The 15730-nt window shown below is 38.8% G+C and overlaps 1 protein-coding gene across 8 annotated transcripts in view; it reads right to left on the bottom strand.

The window, feature by feature from the left end:
* ADAM23 (ADAM metallopeptidase domain 23) overlaps window positions 1–15077 on the bottom strand; it is a 69732-nt gene extending 54655 nt beyond the window's left edge. For 3 of the 8 annotated variants that reach the window (XR_012057013.1, XM_002187269.7, XM_030277657.4), the window contains exons 1-3: window positions 14690–15074; window positions 13418–13644; window positions 4302–4378 (exon numbers count right to left, since the gene is read on the bottom strand). Coding sequence is in view for 7 of the 8 variants with exons in the window: in XM_002187269.7 (XP_002187305.3) it covers window positions 4302–4378; window positions 13418–13644; window positions 14690–14843 (458 nt within the window). In the remaining variant the exon portion in view is untranslated. Of the gene's footprint in view, window positions 1–4301; window positions 4379–13417; window positions 13645–14689 lie in introns of all 8 variants that reach the window. The other 5 variants (XM_030277655.4, XM_030277652.4, XM_030277654.4 and 2 more) reach the window with 3 other exon arrangements.
* Window positions 15078–15730: the final 653 nt, after the last annotated feature.

Here is a 15730-nt window from a genome sequence, read left to right as displayed (position 1 = left end):
GAGCTAGACCATGGCTGCAAACTGCTGGAAAATAGAGCCAACTTCTCTCCTCACTAAAAAAGCAGCAAGTAGATATTTTTAATTCACTGCCTTCAGTAGTACTGCTCTTTAATATGTTTTAGTACTACGCCAGAACATAAAGCCTGCTGCCTTTAAATAGGACATTAGGAGTTACCTGCAAAAACTCCTCTCTTTCAGCATAAGAACAGCAAGTTGAAAGCCTTTTACATGTTGCTGGAAATGAGAACATTAACAACTAATTTTCTAGCACCTTTCAAACATTTGTTTGCGTAAATAATGCATCAATATAAAACAAGAAACTGGTCAGCTATACTAGGATCGTTGATTACTCAAATACAATGTTACAACACTGCTGTTTGAGGACAAAAGTGAACTTACTGAAATAAGTGAACACTTCCAAAGGCGTTTTATATAAATTGTGTTTTATGACAATGCTACATGATACTCATTGCATAGGAAATTTACTGAATTTGGGCAGACAATCTTAGCTTAATTCTAAGTCTAACTTTTCAAATGGGATTGCTACCCCACTACAAGCTTCCATGTTCATACTAAGAGTGTTAACTAAAACCATTATTTAATCCCTTACAGATTATAAAGCTATTACTTTTTGCATCAATTTATTTCCACAATCAACATATCTGCAAGTATTATGCATCATCATAAGTGGTATCCCACTGAGAGCCTGCAACTGGTCAAACACTTGAGTGTAGCAAGGGGCAAGATGTCCAAAATTTCAGAGTAACCCACCTTGTTAAGGAGTTCAAAGAGTGAGCTCTTTTTCCCTGAGTCTTCTTGTTAGAAAAAGCTACCAAAATCACCTTTAGGATAACAAATTATATTTCATCTGGTTTAGACTGTGTAAAACTGCAAAGTTGGTTACTCATTCAAGCTCCATACAAATCTTACATATTAATTTCTCTGCACAGTGGATTCAAGGGTTTGAGGGGCTCGCATTTCTTTCAAGCTGTTTGTGCCATTGCATCATGGCAAGATGGAAAACAAAGTAAAATTTTCTAGTAACATTCTCCATAAGCTTTCAGACTGCCACCTCTTCTTCTTACAAAATCTCGACAGTTATTAATGAAATTGTATATCCAGCTTCCTTCACTTAATTGTCAAGTATTTGCTGTGAAAAAAGAGCATCTGCAAATAGGAGGTAGGCAATCATATAGTTTCCAACAGCGGTAAAGAAAACCAAAAACTAGAACCTGTTTGCATGTAACAACCATCCTCGATTTTAGCTTTAATAATTTGTAGAACATTAAAAAAAAAAAAACCACAGGAACAAAACCAAAATGCACAGAACACATACAGTGTCAGTGGCATTAACTCATCTTAGACCAGCTGATACAAATATATATTCATCATATACAAGGGTATTCCCAATTGTTCTGCCTTTCTTCTGACTAAACATTAGCAGTGCCAGTATGCCAACTAAAACCCAACATAGTACCAAAATGGCTGCTTTTTTTGCTGAACACATAAACATAACTGAAGCACAAGAATGGGTCTTTTTCAAATCATTGTCTACGGGTATTTACAATTTATGTTATGAGTTTTATGACTTACAATTTTAGATTATTATGTCCAGTCAAAAGCTAGCACAGGGTTTTAAAGTAATTTTCTGGAGCAGAACCAGATAAAGAGTCAAACACCACTAATGAAGCTAGGAGAAAACCTAATGTATAAAGAGGCAAGCAGTAGGGATATCAGTAAAGCATCTGAATACCTTGTGCCTTATATATAGGCAGTAAGAACACTCCTGATATCACAAGAGCAGAACTTCTTCAGCCAAGGTGCACAGCAAGTTCATTCCCTCTCCTATTTGAAGTGGCAGGCCCTGGATTTCTTGATTGCTGAGAAAGCAGCCACAATTAGAAAAAATCCATACATTTACTTATGAACCATTTGTTGTTAAAAATAAGTATGGACAAACAGCAGGAATAGACAAGGGGTAACATTGCCAAGATATGGGAAATGTCAATGGGCTTGTGATTTTATTTGGATAATAGCCATCCACCATGAGATTCAGGAAATGCAACGAAACCCAAATCCTAATGAACAGGAGATAAGAGTTCTGGTTTTCACTATTGTCTCTGTTAGGCCACTGACCTACAGGCCACAGAAGAAGCCACTCAGCCTCAGTCTTGAAGAGGTTCAGCCAGAAATTTAGAACAGATAAGAAGTGGTAAACAACATAACTTGTCTCCTGGGAAGGAACAAACTTATCTCGGGATGTCTGCCCAGACTTGTGGATATGTGCAATCATTTTTATGGAACATTCAGGGAATGTGCCAAGAACGTGCCAAGGGCAGAAAAGGTGAATCAGGACATAACGTGTCAGAAAATGGAGATGAGGTGTCCTAAAAAGGAGTCACTAGTGTAAGCTGGAAGATAGTCTGCTTGTTTGGCACAGCCCTGCCTGATCACTGCTGTCTGTCCTATGTTAAGTTCTACTTGTAATACTCCCTTTGTGGCCTTGCTCTCTATTCTGCACAGGTGTGATCTGCAAAGAAACTTGAGAGTCAGTCAACAAGTATAGGGAGATCTGTATCTGGAAAGACTAAGGCCTAAGACAGTGACCACATGAGAGACCTCAAGCCTAGGCATCAATACTGAATGAACTTAAAGCCTGTGTTAACATTTGTCTCAGTGAATGCTGTCCTGCCCGTGCATCAGGAGAGGGCTGTGGCATACCTTTCACCAGCAAACTTTCAATTCTCATCAGCTGTGGAAGAACTTAATGAACCTGTTTTCTTCTTATTCACCTAAGTGCTGTCAGCATGTTTACATGGTATCAGTAAAGGCAATGGCTTTTCTTTGTCACTGTCTGTGTGACCAGCCATACCCTACATACACTGCCAAACTGGGAATGTGTGCTCACACTCACTACTCACTGGATATGCAGACAGGAGCAGTGGGAAGCAGACCAAGAGGAGGAATTCCCTGTAGCTTAGAGGGCACTAAATATTGGTTCCCACCACAAATATGTCATGATTATCCATTGGAATTACTGTGCATGGGTCCAACCCTCATAAAACAACAGAGTCTTGCATTACACTATAATTTTTCCAGAGCCTAGAGAACATCCAGTTATCTTCAAGCTTTCTTCGTCCTTCAATTGTGTGACATTCCCAGCCTTCGCACTAATTCATCTTTTGCCAGACACTCAAGACTTCACATAATATTTTGAAAGATAAAAATGCAGAAGCAACCTAACTTCAAAATTATGCATGGATGAAGGAACATGTTTCCAGCTTACCTTTACAGCAAAATATCTGATAATTAGCAGCCAAGAAGCCAAATACACAAATATCAGTTCTGCAAATTTTCTAAAGCTATAACTTGCTGCTTTTAAAAGCAATTAGATTTACTAAGTTTGCATCTTAATCCCTAATAAAACTCCCCTTTTATGACAGTTTAAGACTAAAAAAAGACCTCATATGAACCTCAAGACCAGAGGAATGCTTTTTAAAATCAGTATGCAATTGTTTCTGTAAATTTATTTCTCCTTTTTTAACCATGCTGAGTCTCAAGGGACATAGAAGGGGCAAATGCACTTTTGAGCATTACATTTTACCTGTCCAGTATTTAGTATCCATTTTATACTTCTACCTTATTCTTAAACTTTCATCGGCCATAAAAAAGGCCATTGCAATTTTTAGAAATTCATCGTTTCACACCTTCAGGAGAGATATAAAAGCATGTAGGATATACACAACTAAACCACCACTGCCCTGTATTATAAGTCAGTTCTTGTAGACCAAAGAATTACATAATTCTTTGGTGCCTTAAAGCACACAGACTCTAGCTGCACCTTTCAGCACAGCCACACCATTAAGAGTCCCATCTCATTAGGAACTTCATGACTGTAGTGACAATAGCATGATTTCCAGATCATTAAAGATGAGTTATTCATACAAGTATTTACAGTATTGCTACACACTGACTTGAGCAACTAAAACATCTCATTATAATTCATCAATTAGTTTAAAAAAAGCACAAGAAAATCCACACTTTGCAAACACTACCAGTACTGGAATTTATCCATTTATCACAGTTTATTTTACCATGAACAATAAAATTTTAAGGGTGTCTACTTTCCGGTGATACATTACACAGAAAATATTAGATTTTTTTTGTATTACAATTTTTGTATTGTAAACTTGGATAACAGCATTTTTTCATCAGCTCTTGGAATATTACATGGTCTGACCTTATACCATAAGATGATAAGACCAGGAGTGAAAGAAAGAAACCTCAAATAATGCACTTACTTATTCAATGTGAGGTCAAGGATGAATTTAGAGTGAAAGGCCTCAATCTGGAAACTTGCCTGGGCCAGATGTACAGCCTGTAAACAGAAAGAGTTGTCAAATTTTTCACTGAGTTTAATATATAACAAATGTGACTGTGAAAAACAAAGTTATAGAAAACATGTTTATTTTCATGAAATCTCATGGGCATATGAAAACTTTTGCCCTTGTACCAAATTCTGATTCAAAAGGATTTTCCTTTTCAGTGGGAAGTAAATGGTACCTGAAAAGCATGCTTTCAAATACACACTCATCTGTCTTAAAAAGAAAAAAAAAGAGAAAAAAGTTTCACACAAATGTCTGTATTTTGCCATAACCAGATGGCTATGTAACATAATTAATGTAGTATACTGTTCTTTTAATTTAGTTATTGCAATCATTCCATTTAAAAGGCTGAAATAATTAAAGCATTTCTGATACACTTTCAAATATTAAAATCATGGGAAGGCTCATATTACACATTATTAAAAACTTCTTCAAAGTAATCCCTTCACAGTTAATGGCTTTGTACTTGGCACTGTAGCTAAATCATTATAAAGAACACTGATGCTGGTCATACAACAAATCAACATCAGATTGTCTTGCATAGAGAGTTAAGTTTAACTTCAGTATATTCTGGTCTTGTCAGATAAATTGTATTCTTTATTTCTCTCTATACTGTAATAACTGTAGCCAATTTAAAACATGCTTATCTGTTTTCTAGAAAAATAGGGAGATAAGAGATGATCCAAGAATTCCTTTTTGTGAAGAGCTGTTCCAGCAGGGTTGAAGAGATTAGATCTGAACTTCATAGTATTTTTCCTGATAATGTTCTAATAAAATCATGCTTACTTATACACTAATTTGATACAGTATTAATAATTACACAAAGTGAAATATTATGACTAAGCCCATTAGTTAAAAGAGGGAAAACTCCCTATTTTTTATTAAACACCACAATTAACCCTCAGATACATCACATAAAAATATCAAGTTCTATCTAGTTTACAGCACAACTTAAATAGTAAGAAGGTTGGCTTTTATGGCCCACAGTTCCATTCTCTTTCAGAAATTTCTCCACAAAGGATAAATCCTTTATGTTTCTACTCCATTCCTGCACTACACAAAGCAGCACAAATTTTCATCTTCCTTCTCAGCAAAGTTATTAATCATCTTTCAGAAAATTCTTCAATATAATTTTTTTAAGTTGCTATTGTGACTAAAATCAGCTGTGACATTTCCTGTATTACTTCATCATTCTTTGCTGCCAGAATTATCATTTCCCATTCAATAGGATCACAGAGCTTTGTTGTCAAGCTTCTTTTTTAAAAATAAAAGTAATGCACAAATATTTTAAATACCTTTAATGCCATTAAACAATCTTAGCTAAAGCCTGTTTTTGTTCATTAAAAAAGGACAATGACTCTAAATGAGAACTAAAAAAAATAATATTCCTAGCTGATATCTAAAACCATTCAGAAGCAAACCAGTACTAAGCTTTCTACCTGTTCTAGTTTTTGGTAAATATATATTGTTATCTCACCAGTTCACCAATTGGTTAACACTGACCTGGCAGATCTGAGTTTACAGCTGCTCTGAATCAGCAGAATAAAACAGTTTAAGTATAAACACAAACAGGTGGCATGATCAGAGAGACTCTGCTAGCATATACATTAAAAAAAAAAAGCAATGTCAGGTTAAATACATGCCCAGCAGAAGAGGCTTTTCCACCCCAAATCCACGTTTCTTTAACAAATGAAATGAAGAAACAAGTATCACAAAGAGCTTTCCAAGCACCTGTTCATGACAAAAATCTAATTATGTTTTCAAAACACACATGTATTAATTTCTTAAAGCATAAAAATTTGTTACAGTAAAAGGACTGCAATTAGTTTTATTCAATTTAAGAGTTACACAAGCTACTGTTTTGAATCTCCTCCACATGTAACATTTACCTGAAAGGATGTGTCTTCATATATATACCACAAACAAGATTTCAATGTTAAATATCTGCAAACTTTACAAGAGCATGAACTATTCCAATTAAGATCATTCTGAAACATGAGAAATCTCTCCCTAGGCATCAGCTACTGATTTTAGTGGCAGCTAGATGGAAGACTAGTTTGATCTGCTATAGCTTTCCTATCATCCAATCAAGCCTGTTCAATGATACCTGTGTATCACCCTTCAAGTTTCTAAGCCAGGAACTACGTATTCTTTATATTTCTGCAATTTCAAATTAATAAAAGTAATTTTTATTCTTGGTCTGCAATATCTTAAAACCCCTTTCTCTTGCAGAATTACATACAGTAACATTGCTATTTCTGAAAACAACTACTTCTGTGTATAAAAACACTACTTTCTATTCATTAGTGTGACTCACTAACAGATGCAGCCTGCACACAAAAGCAATTGCTGCAAAGCAGCAATTTGATGACCTGCAGCAGGGCATGTTCTCCACCAAACTCAGCTTCAACCATTGGTTACAAGAAGATTTTAAATCCCTGCAGTTCAGCAAAAGCACTGTTTTGAATTCAGGTGAATGCACTACATTGCTACTACAGCAAATACAGATTCTCTTAAGCCAGTTTAACAATAGATAACCACTCCCAGAAGCCATAAACCAGCTGAAGGTAATGAGACTAAATATTCAATCCTGAAACATTATTTTCCTGCAGTAAGTTAGCACAGAAAGCTACCAGTGAATTATCACCAGGTGTTTTAAGCATTACAAGCATCATGTACCACAGTGAGGAGGAAATATTTCAGAAAAGTATCTGCAATTCTGTTATCCACTTTATAATTTCACTGTATTCTCTCATCAGCTACTGTGTAATACAAACACCTGAAGTACAATCTGAAATACAGTGTTCTTCTCATCGGCATAGAAATATAAATTCCAACAAGAATATAATGTAGATCAGCATGTATTTTGAAAAACATACATGTTTTCACAGGAAAAATATAAAATATCATCCTCTTGTATGGCTTGCGCATATGCAAATGCTCACACCTGCAAAAGTATCCTTTATTTACATATAGAGGAGACCAAGTTCCTTTGTCTGTGTTTATCATCTAAAAACCTCTGCAGAGGTTCCTGCTTTGACAGCTATAGCCTATTCCAATGGCAAAGCTCCAAAATAATATAAAGTTTTTCTTCAGCAAAGACTTATTGATGATGCATAGAGATATGGGTTGAAGAAAGGTCTGAGTCTTTCAAATTCTTCCTGTCCTCATACCCAAATTGAGGGGGAAAAAAAGTCTGTTTTTTCTCCTGTTCTGGGAGGTCAAATTACTGGTATAGTCAGTGTAATAAGAGATTCTTCATACTAGGGACATTCTAAGAGTGCTATAGCTGTTTATGGAAAGTAGTAGCTCTCAGGGTTTTTTCCAAGCTAGAAATTCATATGTGTAAAGAATTCCAGTTTCTTTCAAATCAGTCATTAGGTTACAGTATGTTTCAGTATAAAAATGGCTGTAACAGGAATCTCAGTTCTACTGATCTATGTCACAACTTCAATCCTTTCATTGTTTTCATTATCACATTTGGGCATCATTTATTGATAATTCACTTTTTTCAGGCTTTCAGGAAATTTACAATCTTCATCGCCAAAAAAAAAAAACTACTATATGGGTTTTACTTCACAGTAAAACTATGCCAAATGCAATAATGTGTTATCCCTTCAAAAATACTAAGTTCTGTCACAAGTCTTTAAACAAAAGTAACAGCCTTATTTAACTGACTAATGGTAGCTATGAGTCTTTTGCTATATTTATGCAGATACAATCTCCAAAGCACAAGCTCATTGCTTTTAGAAATCTATTTTTTCATACAGTTCTGCTGACTACAATAATGGCCAAAAGCTACCTCTCTGAGTTTAGAAGCTGAGCAAGGGGTTTCATCACTCTCATTATAGAAATAGAAATGTAAGTCAGATTTAGATGGATTTTATACCATCAAAAAGGTTTTTTGCTCTAGACCTCCATTCTAATAATAGCCTAAGTTTTGTCACGAGTCAATGTGACTTACTACATATTAGTTCATAATCCTGCTTTCAGCTTGTTGGCCTGTCCTCAGACCCCAAAACAACCTTCCACTACTCCCTGGAAATAAAGCATTTCATATTGAAACAGAATACATAAATGTCCCAGCAGCATGTGAAAACTGATGTTTAAAACATATAGCATTTCAGAAAACCTCCTACTGATAATTTCCCTCTGGACTTTAACAATAGAGGAGTTACTTTTACACTTGAACCCCAAGCCTTGAAGACTGCTCTGTGGAAGAAAGGTTATGGGTATGTGAAAAAAGACCCAGATCTGCCCCTGGAAGCAATCCTGCTGCTGTGTATCTAATCCCCGGGGGCCAGAGCTCACCATTCTCTCCCAACATGGCAATACTTGGACACCCTTCTGTAGTAATACTGGCCTCCAAAATCATATCCCTCTTGAGGATTTTTTGGTAAGACTCCACAAAGTAGTGCATCCCTATCTTGGGCCACTTTCCTGCAGTACTCAGCTTCCCACAAATGCTAGAAAACCTATACACTTAATTTATTCCTATTTTGGAACAAGGCATAGCAAGTACAAGCATTGTGCTACCTAATACTAGGTTATTGTGTGAAGCTCATGAAAGAACCCAGAAACACATTAAAAAAATTTTAAGAAGGTGTAGAAATAACATGACCTGCATTTCAGCTAAGAAACAAAGATCTAGATCTAGTTGAAGTTGGCATAAGGAAAATCTCCTATTCTGAGAAACAAAAGACAGGAAGACCAATTTTAATCCTCCTGTTAGTAACTACTGAAGACACAGAGTTAAGATAAGCCTTTTGCATTAATATAAATTCAGTATAGAATAGGAAAAAAAAAAAGTACATACAATGTTCCATATACAAGTAGAGCAAACTGAAGCTGCATTAGAGAAAGATCAGGGAAAAAGAAAGAAAAGACAAAGCCAGCAGAAATGCTACAAATATTCAACAATCTAATACATATAAGTCACATGGACTCCATCCATTATTTTGACCAGTTTTCATTACATGGGGACTAAAAATAAAAACACAGACTAAAATAGGCAGGTAAAAGGAAGACTAACTAGCTCATAGGACTTTTTTTCTGGATTTTAGTAAGAATTGACATGATGCCACTCTTAAGAGTTTACCAATTGTGATCTTTGGTCTTTTGCAAAAAAAAATACCTGCTTTTTTTTCAATACTGCTTCCTTTTAAATGGAATGAAGTTGTTTTCCTTCATCTTAAGGATGTTTTTCTGCTCAACTTTCATATGCTGCATTCTAAAATTACATAGAAGACTGAGACAGCACTGTATCTCAACCTTTAAAACAAGGCAACATACCAAAAATTATTGCATCCACCTGGCAGGAGTATTTTCATTATGTAAATGACAAACAGCTGACCTGATCAGAAACACCTGGAGTTCCATCCTATGAAAAATAGCTCAAAATAAATCAAACCTTTTGGGGAAAGGGGGAACATCTTCATCAAAAGCACTCTTCCTTATTCTTTCCTCTTTAGGATCTGCAAAACAGTTTTCCTAATACCTCTCTCCTTCCCAAAATTACATTAACAGCTTATAATTATGCATGAAGAGATGACTTCTTTACAGCTCCTGAAAACTTCTGATTCAGAAACTGTCCAGCAGATACAGTCAGCCTCCATAAGAATCCAGTTTGAGTTATTTTCCACTCAAAATTTGCTGAGGTTGCCCTGGGCTATATTTCTCCAGCAATCCTATTATCTTCAAACACCTTGCATTGCAGGACTTTTCCTTCTGCTGGTCACTGCAAGTACTTGCTCCTAGCCTTCTGTGACAAGCTGTGCCCCATGCGGTCTTCCTGCTAGCTCCTAAAAATCTTGTGTATGTAGCCTGTGAAAATGAACTAAAGCAGTCATCTGGTTCAATAAAGAGATTAACAGTTCCTTGAAAATACTACCTCCACCTGCAGAAGCTTTAAAAGAAAGAACAGAGGTGACTCAGACATCTTCATCAATTTTAAGGATTCCTGTGAACTTCTTCAGTGTGTTTTTATAAATAGATGCTCATTTTTAAGCATTTTGCACTAAAAATAACTTCAGAAGAACTCAAAACCAGCTAGCCTTAATTCAACTATGAGGAAACAGATACACAGAATTAAGAGTTTTCAAGCATCAAGTATTAAAAATTTGATTTTTTTTAAGACCACAAAGCTAAAATAAAGTATATACTAGAACTCTGCCCCCTTGGAGACAGATCACTTTGTCAAAACTATAGTGGACATTTCTTTCTTTTAGCAGTGATAAAAAGGTTTTTCTAAGAAGAAATGTGAGAGGGTTTTGATCACAAACACCTTCTCAATATGATGACATTTCACCAAAACGGGATAGAGAGAATCAGTGCTAAGAAAGTAACTCATTATTTATGGGTTTTTTAATTCTCTCCTACACTGTTGTCTCTCCAGTGTTTAATTTCTACCAACATTTCATGAAGAACATTGAAGACACTTACTTTTAGGACGTGATTTTTAAAAAATATTTTGAATAATTTTACTTAATTGTATTTCTCCAACTTCTCCAACCTCTTTCTTCCCACATGCACACCATTTCTTCTAGTCTCACCCATTTCTTATAGTGACTCAGCATTTCTGAGGCAATTCAGGCCTAATCTCACAAACTGGCCATATTACATTATTCTGAACACTATAGAGAAGTTCCACAGAAAAGAGCCTACTGAATATTATCAAGAGTTAGGGACTGTTTCCACATCATATGCCTATAAATGGCATATTATGGTTGACAAGAAAATGCAGGTTAAAATGTATAGTCCCAGTAAAAGAACAACAAAAGCATTTTTTCCTCAACATTTTCCACTCTATACCTATATAAGGCTGTCTTAACTTTTTTTATATGGTATTAAAATAAATCCTAAATACAGATGCCTTTCTTTACCTAACTATATTTTGGCTACTTCTCTTTATTACCAATGTAAGATAAATCAAAATCTCACAAGTAGGATTTATTATTATATAGCATTTCTTTTAATTTTGGGAAGGATAAAAGCCAGTACTGAAAAGAATCCTCCCCCTAAGTCAAAACCAACCCCTGGGTATCTTTCAGTCAATTGCATTGTTTTGTTTATAGGTTGTTGTTTGGGTTGTTTTCCTTTTACACCTTTCAGACTTACCCCAGGCCCCAGTTATTGCTCCACAGAAAAGATTATAGCAAATCTTAAACAGAAGAAAATAATATAAAAACAAATATTCTAGCTGTTGTAAAGTAGACGAAAAGGCAAAGAATTCCTTCATGCAAGGAAATGCACAAAATGCAAGTTAGGGGTGAGGGTATCAGGTATGATGATCCAGAAGCAAGACATACAAAAATCCACCCAGACAATGAACATAATCAACTCCTTCCTCCAATTAAATATAAACAATAAATATAAAACAATAGAAACTTAATTCCAGAAGAATGAAGTCAACATAATGTCACTCTCCGTGAAAGCCCAGGCCTGAGGAACCCTTCTGTGGGAAAAACTGCAGCATTAGCATTCCCTGTGCTTAAAAGGGACACCGTGAGTAGAAAGAAGATCCACTTTAGACAACAGTCAGCAGCAAGCATGCCCAAGGAAATCAATACCAATTCTGTCAGCACTGATTTCTGCAGAGCTTTACTCCAACATGTAGATACAAGGTAGGGCATAGGAAGGAACAGCAACGTTCTCATGGGCAGTGCTGAGTAAGCGTAGAGATTGGACATTGTCCCCAATGGATTTCAAAGAAACCAACATACAGGAACACGGAGGGAGGATTATTCCCAAAAGCAAGCCTGCAGACACTTTTAAATCCCTTTCTTCCCAAGAGGGAACAGCAAGACCTCAGTGTTTTAAGTGTATTTAAAAGAGTGGAGTCACTTGAAGGAGTATTAGGTCTGAATGTAATGTTCTCTTAAGTAGCTCCAGTTTCCAACAAACAAAAAGCTTTTCTGTGCCAACCATAACATATTGGTCTATTGAGATGCATCCAAAGGCACACACCAGTATCCATGTTCAATAAGCCAGGAAGCAACATTTCTTACTATTTAAGACATATAAATTATACAGGTACCTCAACCATTTTTTTTCAAAGATTATTCAGTGCTTTCTTCCTAATTTCACATCTGAAATGGCACGTAATCAATATCAACATAAGGACATATAACATGTATTAAATTCACTGTCTAAAATTTCAAGAGAAATTCAATAGGCTATTCAATAGGTAGGAACTCCATTATAGCTAAGTCCTCCAGTAATATCATATGCACTGCTTTGCTTTGTTGTCTCTTGCCTACCTCTTTATATTGAAACCATCTTTACCTTCAATTTACCTTTTACCCTGCAGAAAGAAATTAACATTTTAAACAAAGATTTATAAAAATAGGATTAAATAAATTTAAAGGGTACTAAACAATATAGTTTAGACAGGTTTATTTCTCTACAACGCTATTCCACAAAACCAAAGTTTCTTCAGTTCTATATAATTTCAGGGGGGAAAAGAACCCAAACAACTTACTAGCTACATCCATACAAAATGGAATATTAGATCTTGCCACTAAAAATGAAGAATGCAGGTACTGTGTTTGACAAAAAATGGTAACATTAACAGTGTTCTTCACTGGCCATACAGTGGCAGGAGATGAATGCTGCATTTGTTAGGCAGTGCATGGTACACTCAAAGCTAAGTAACTCATGCTGCAAGTTTAGGATTTCAAAGAAGACACCCTATGCAGATACATTTGCAGTCTAGAGCTATTTTGGAAGAAACAGTTTGTTGATAGATGTGTACCAAAAGTGAAGACACCAGAACTATGCTGATTAGTCAACTCAACTTCACCTAATTCTCATTTGTTTTATCTACAGTTTCTGAACCATTCTGAAATTCAAAATAATTATCTTTAAGTTAACACAAGGGAAATTACATTCTTGTTTAATTACATGAACTCCCTTAATTCTTAAAAATTGTGATAGGGATCACCATTAAGTCTTGAATATCTACAGATCAAAACAAACACAGTTTCACATCACATGTTTTGAAAATTCTGCAGATGAGCCTCTTTCTACCCTACCTTATCGTGTTTCTGCTGGTGCCTTGCCCTGGTATCCAGGATATGGTAAGGGGTCTCAGAGTCTCTGTTGATGTAATAGATTAGTCTTGAAGGCAGTGTGATTTCTTTCTGGATTGCATTGCTGTAGCTGTTATTTTTACTGTTACTGCTGTTACTCTGTTGAAATGTACTGTCTTCATCTGCCAGTACTTCCTCTATACCGCTTGCTGTTTCATTCCAGTGCAGGCCTGGGGAAGAAAGATATGCCAGTGTAAATTCCATGGCAGAATGTGTTTATTTCCATTAAAAAGCTACATATTTGCTTGCAGTTTTCTAACATTTTACTAATCACTCAAGCCAACAAAAAGATAGCTTACTCATTGAGCTAGATTTGATTCATTTTTCACACATAAAATGGTTTCAGAGAATACATGATTTAATTGCATTAATCTACATTTTCATATGCAGTCATGGGTTATAAATATTTTAATACCCCTCAATCTTCAGTAAGAAAAAAACCTCAACTTAATGGATATGCAGTTATCCCCTACCCCCTCTCACACAGCTAAATTCTTTCACAAAAAAAATCTACAAAAAGCTAAGAACACTCCCAGTGTTGCTAACATACACTGAATTCAGAGTCCATGTGCACTGAATGCTAAACTTCCTATTATGTAAAGGAAATTGATTTCTACTTCTTTTAACTTTGACAAGAGCCCTTTCCTTCAATAGCAGCTTTTGAAAAGAAATGCTGTACCTTTCTTCATTAAAATTTCAAGACAATCAACGCGATGTAACAACGTAACAATATTACAAGGTAACGGCAATGTACCAACAATAATAACATGATGCACAAACAGACTCCATTCAGAGCATTCCACATGTCACCTATATGCAACCAAAAGCAAATAAACAACAAAGCACACACGAAGATCCGACCCCAAGCAGACAAATTAGCGGATCGCCGTCCACATGCACCGTGACACATGCAAAGACCACCGGAGGTTTTTGTGTCGCATCCCTCACGGGCGTCTTTCCACGCACAGCATCCCTACCCAACACATTGCAGCACCGGCACCGCACGTACCCCTCTTTTGTCTAAGCAAGCAAGCCAAGGAAATCTTCACTGAGCCCCGGGTTTACACACGCTGACACAGACACGTACACAAAGCTGGGAGCGGGGAGGAAGGAGGGAATGGTTGAAGGGAAATGGATGTTGCCGGGGTTCATCGCGGGGGACGGCGAACGAGGGGCCGCAGACACCTCAGGTACACGCAGCCCCGCCATACCCACCGGCGGCCGCTGCGGCCGCGCGGGCCCGGGGGCAGGAGGAGCCATGGAGGAGCAGGAGCAGCGAGACGAGGCGGCCGAGGAGCGGCAGGAGCGCGGGGCGGCGGCGGCCGCCGCAGCCAGACTGCCGCAGGGAGTTGCTGCCGGGCGGCTTCATGGCTCATAGCGCCCCGGGGCGGGGGGGAGCAGCGCGGCACAGCCCTCACGGCCGGCGGGCTGCGCCCGGGGGTCGCGGGCGGAGCGGCGCGGGCGGGTCCCCGCAGCGGCACCGCCCGTGCGGCTCCAGCCGCTGCCGTGAGGGACACGGCGGCACCGCCTCGGCACCGCCTCGACACCTCAGCGCGAGCGGGCGGCGGCGCGCGCGCACCTTCCGCGCCCGCCCCCGGCCGCGCGGCCCCGCGCACGCGCGCTGGGGCCGAGCCGGGCGGGCGGCGGCCGCTGTCCGATGTGCTGCCCGCGGGCGGCGGCGGGACGCGGCTCCCGAGCCTGCCCCGCGCCCCGCGGACCCGCCCCGCCTGCCGCGGGTGCCGCCCGCGGGGCACCGAGAGCGAGGTGCTGCCTGCCGGCGGGGTGAGCGCCGCCAGCTGCGCCCGAACGGACTGAGGCGGCCGCTGGCAGCGGGCGCGCCACTGCCCGCGGCGCAGCGCACGGACCGCTCCCCTGACGTGGGCACAGCTGCAAACAGCTGGGTTTAGGAACTGTTTGAAAGAACTTTCAGGCAGGGTGAAATTGCTCTGAAATCCATCAGCCCTGAGCGAAGTTCGGAAGTCTCCGGAGACACTGAACAGCAGCAGGGGCAGCTTGTTCTCCTGCGCGCCGGGGCAGGCCGGTGTTGGTGCCCCTGGCAGCTCTGCGAGCTGAGGCGCTCCAGAGCCGGCAGTCCCCAGTGCTGCAGAGGGAGGCATGTGCAGCCCCTGCTCTGAGTGTTGTGCGGAGCTTCAGGCTTCCCCCACTCCTCCCTCCCAACGCCCCCAGCTCACAGCTCTGTTCCTTGCATCCCCCGGCGCTCTCTTTAGTCCCTGGGCCCCGCTCATCCTCACTGAC

The sequence above is a fragment of the Taeniopygia guttata genome, chromosome 7 (assembly GCF_048771995.1).
Source record: "Taeniopygia guttata chromosome 7, bTaeGut7.mat, whole genome shotgun sequence".
Lineage (NCBI taxonomy): Eukaryota > Metazoa > Chordata > Aves > Passeriformes > Estrildidae > Taeniopygia > Taeniopygia guttata.
Note: the sequence above shows the minus strand (reverse complement) of the source record. Positions and strands in the feature narration are given on the sequence as shown.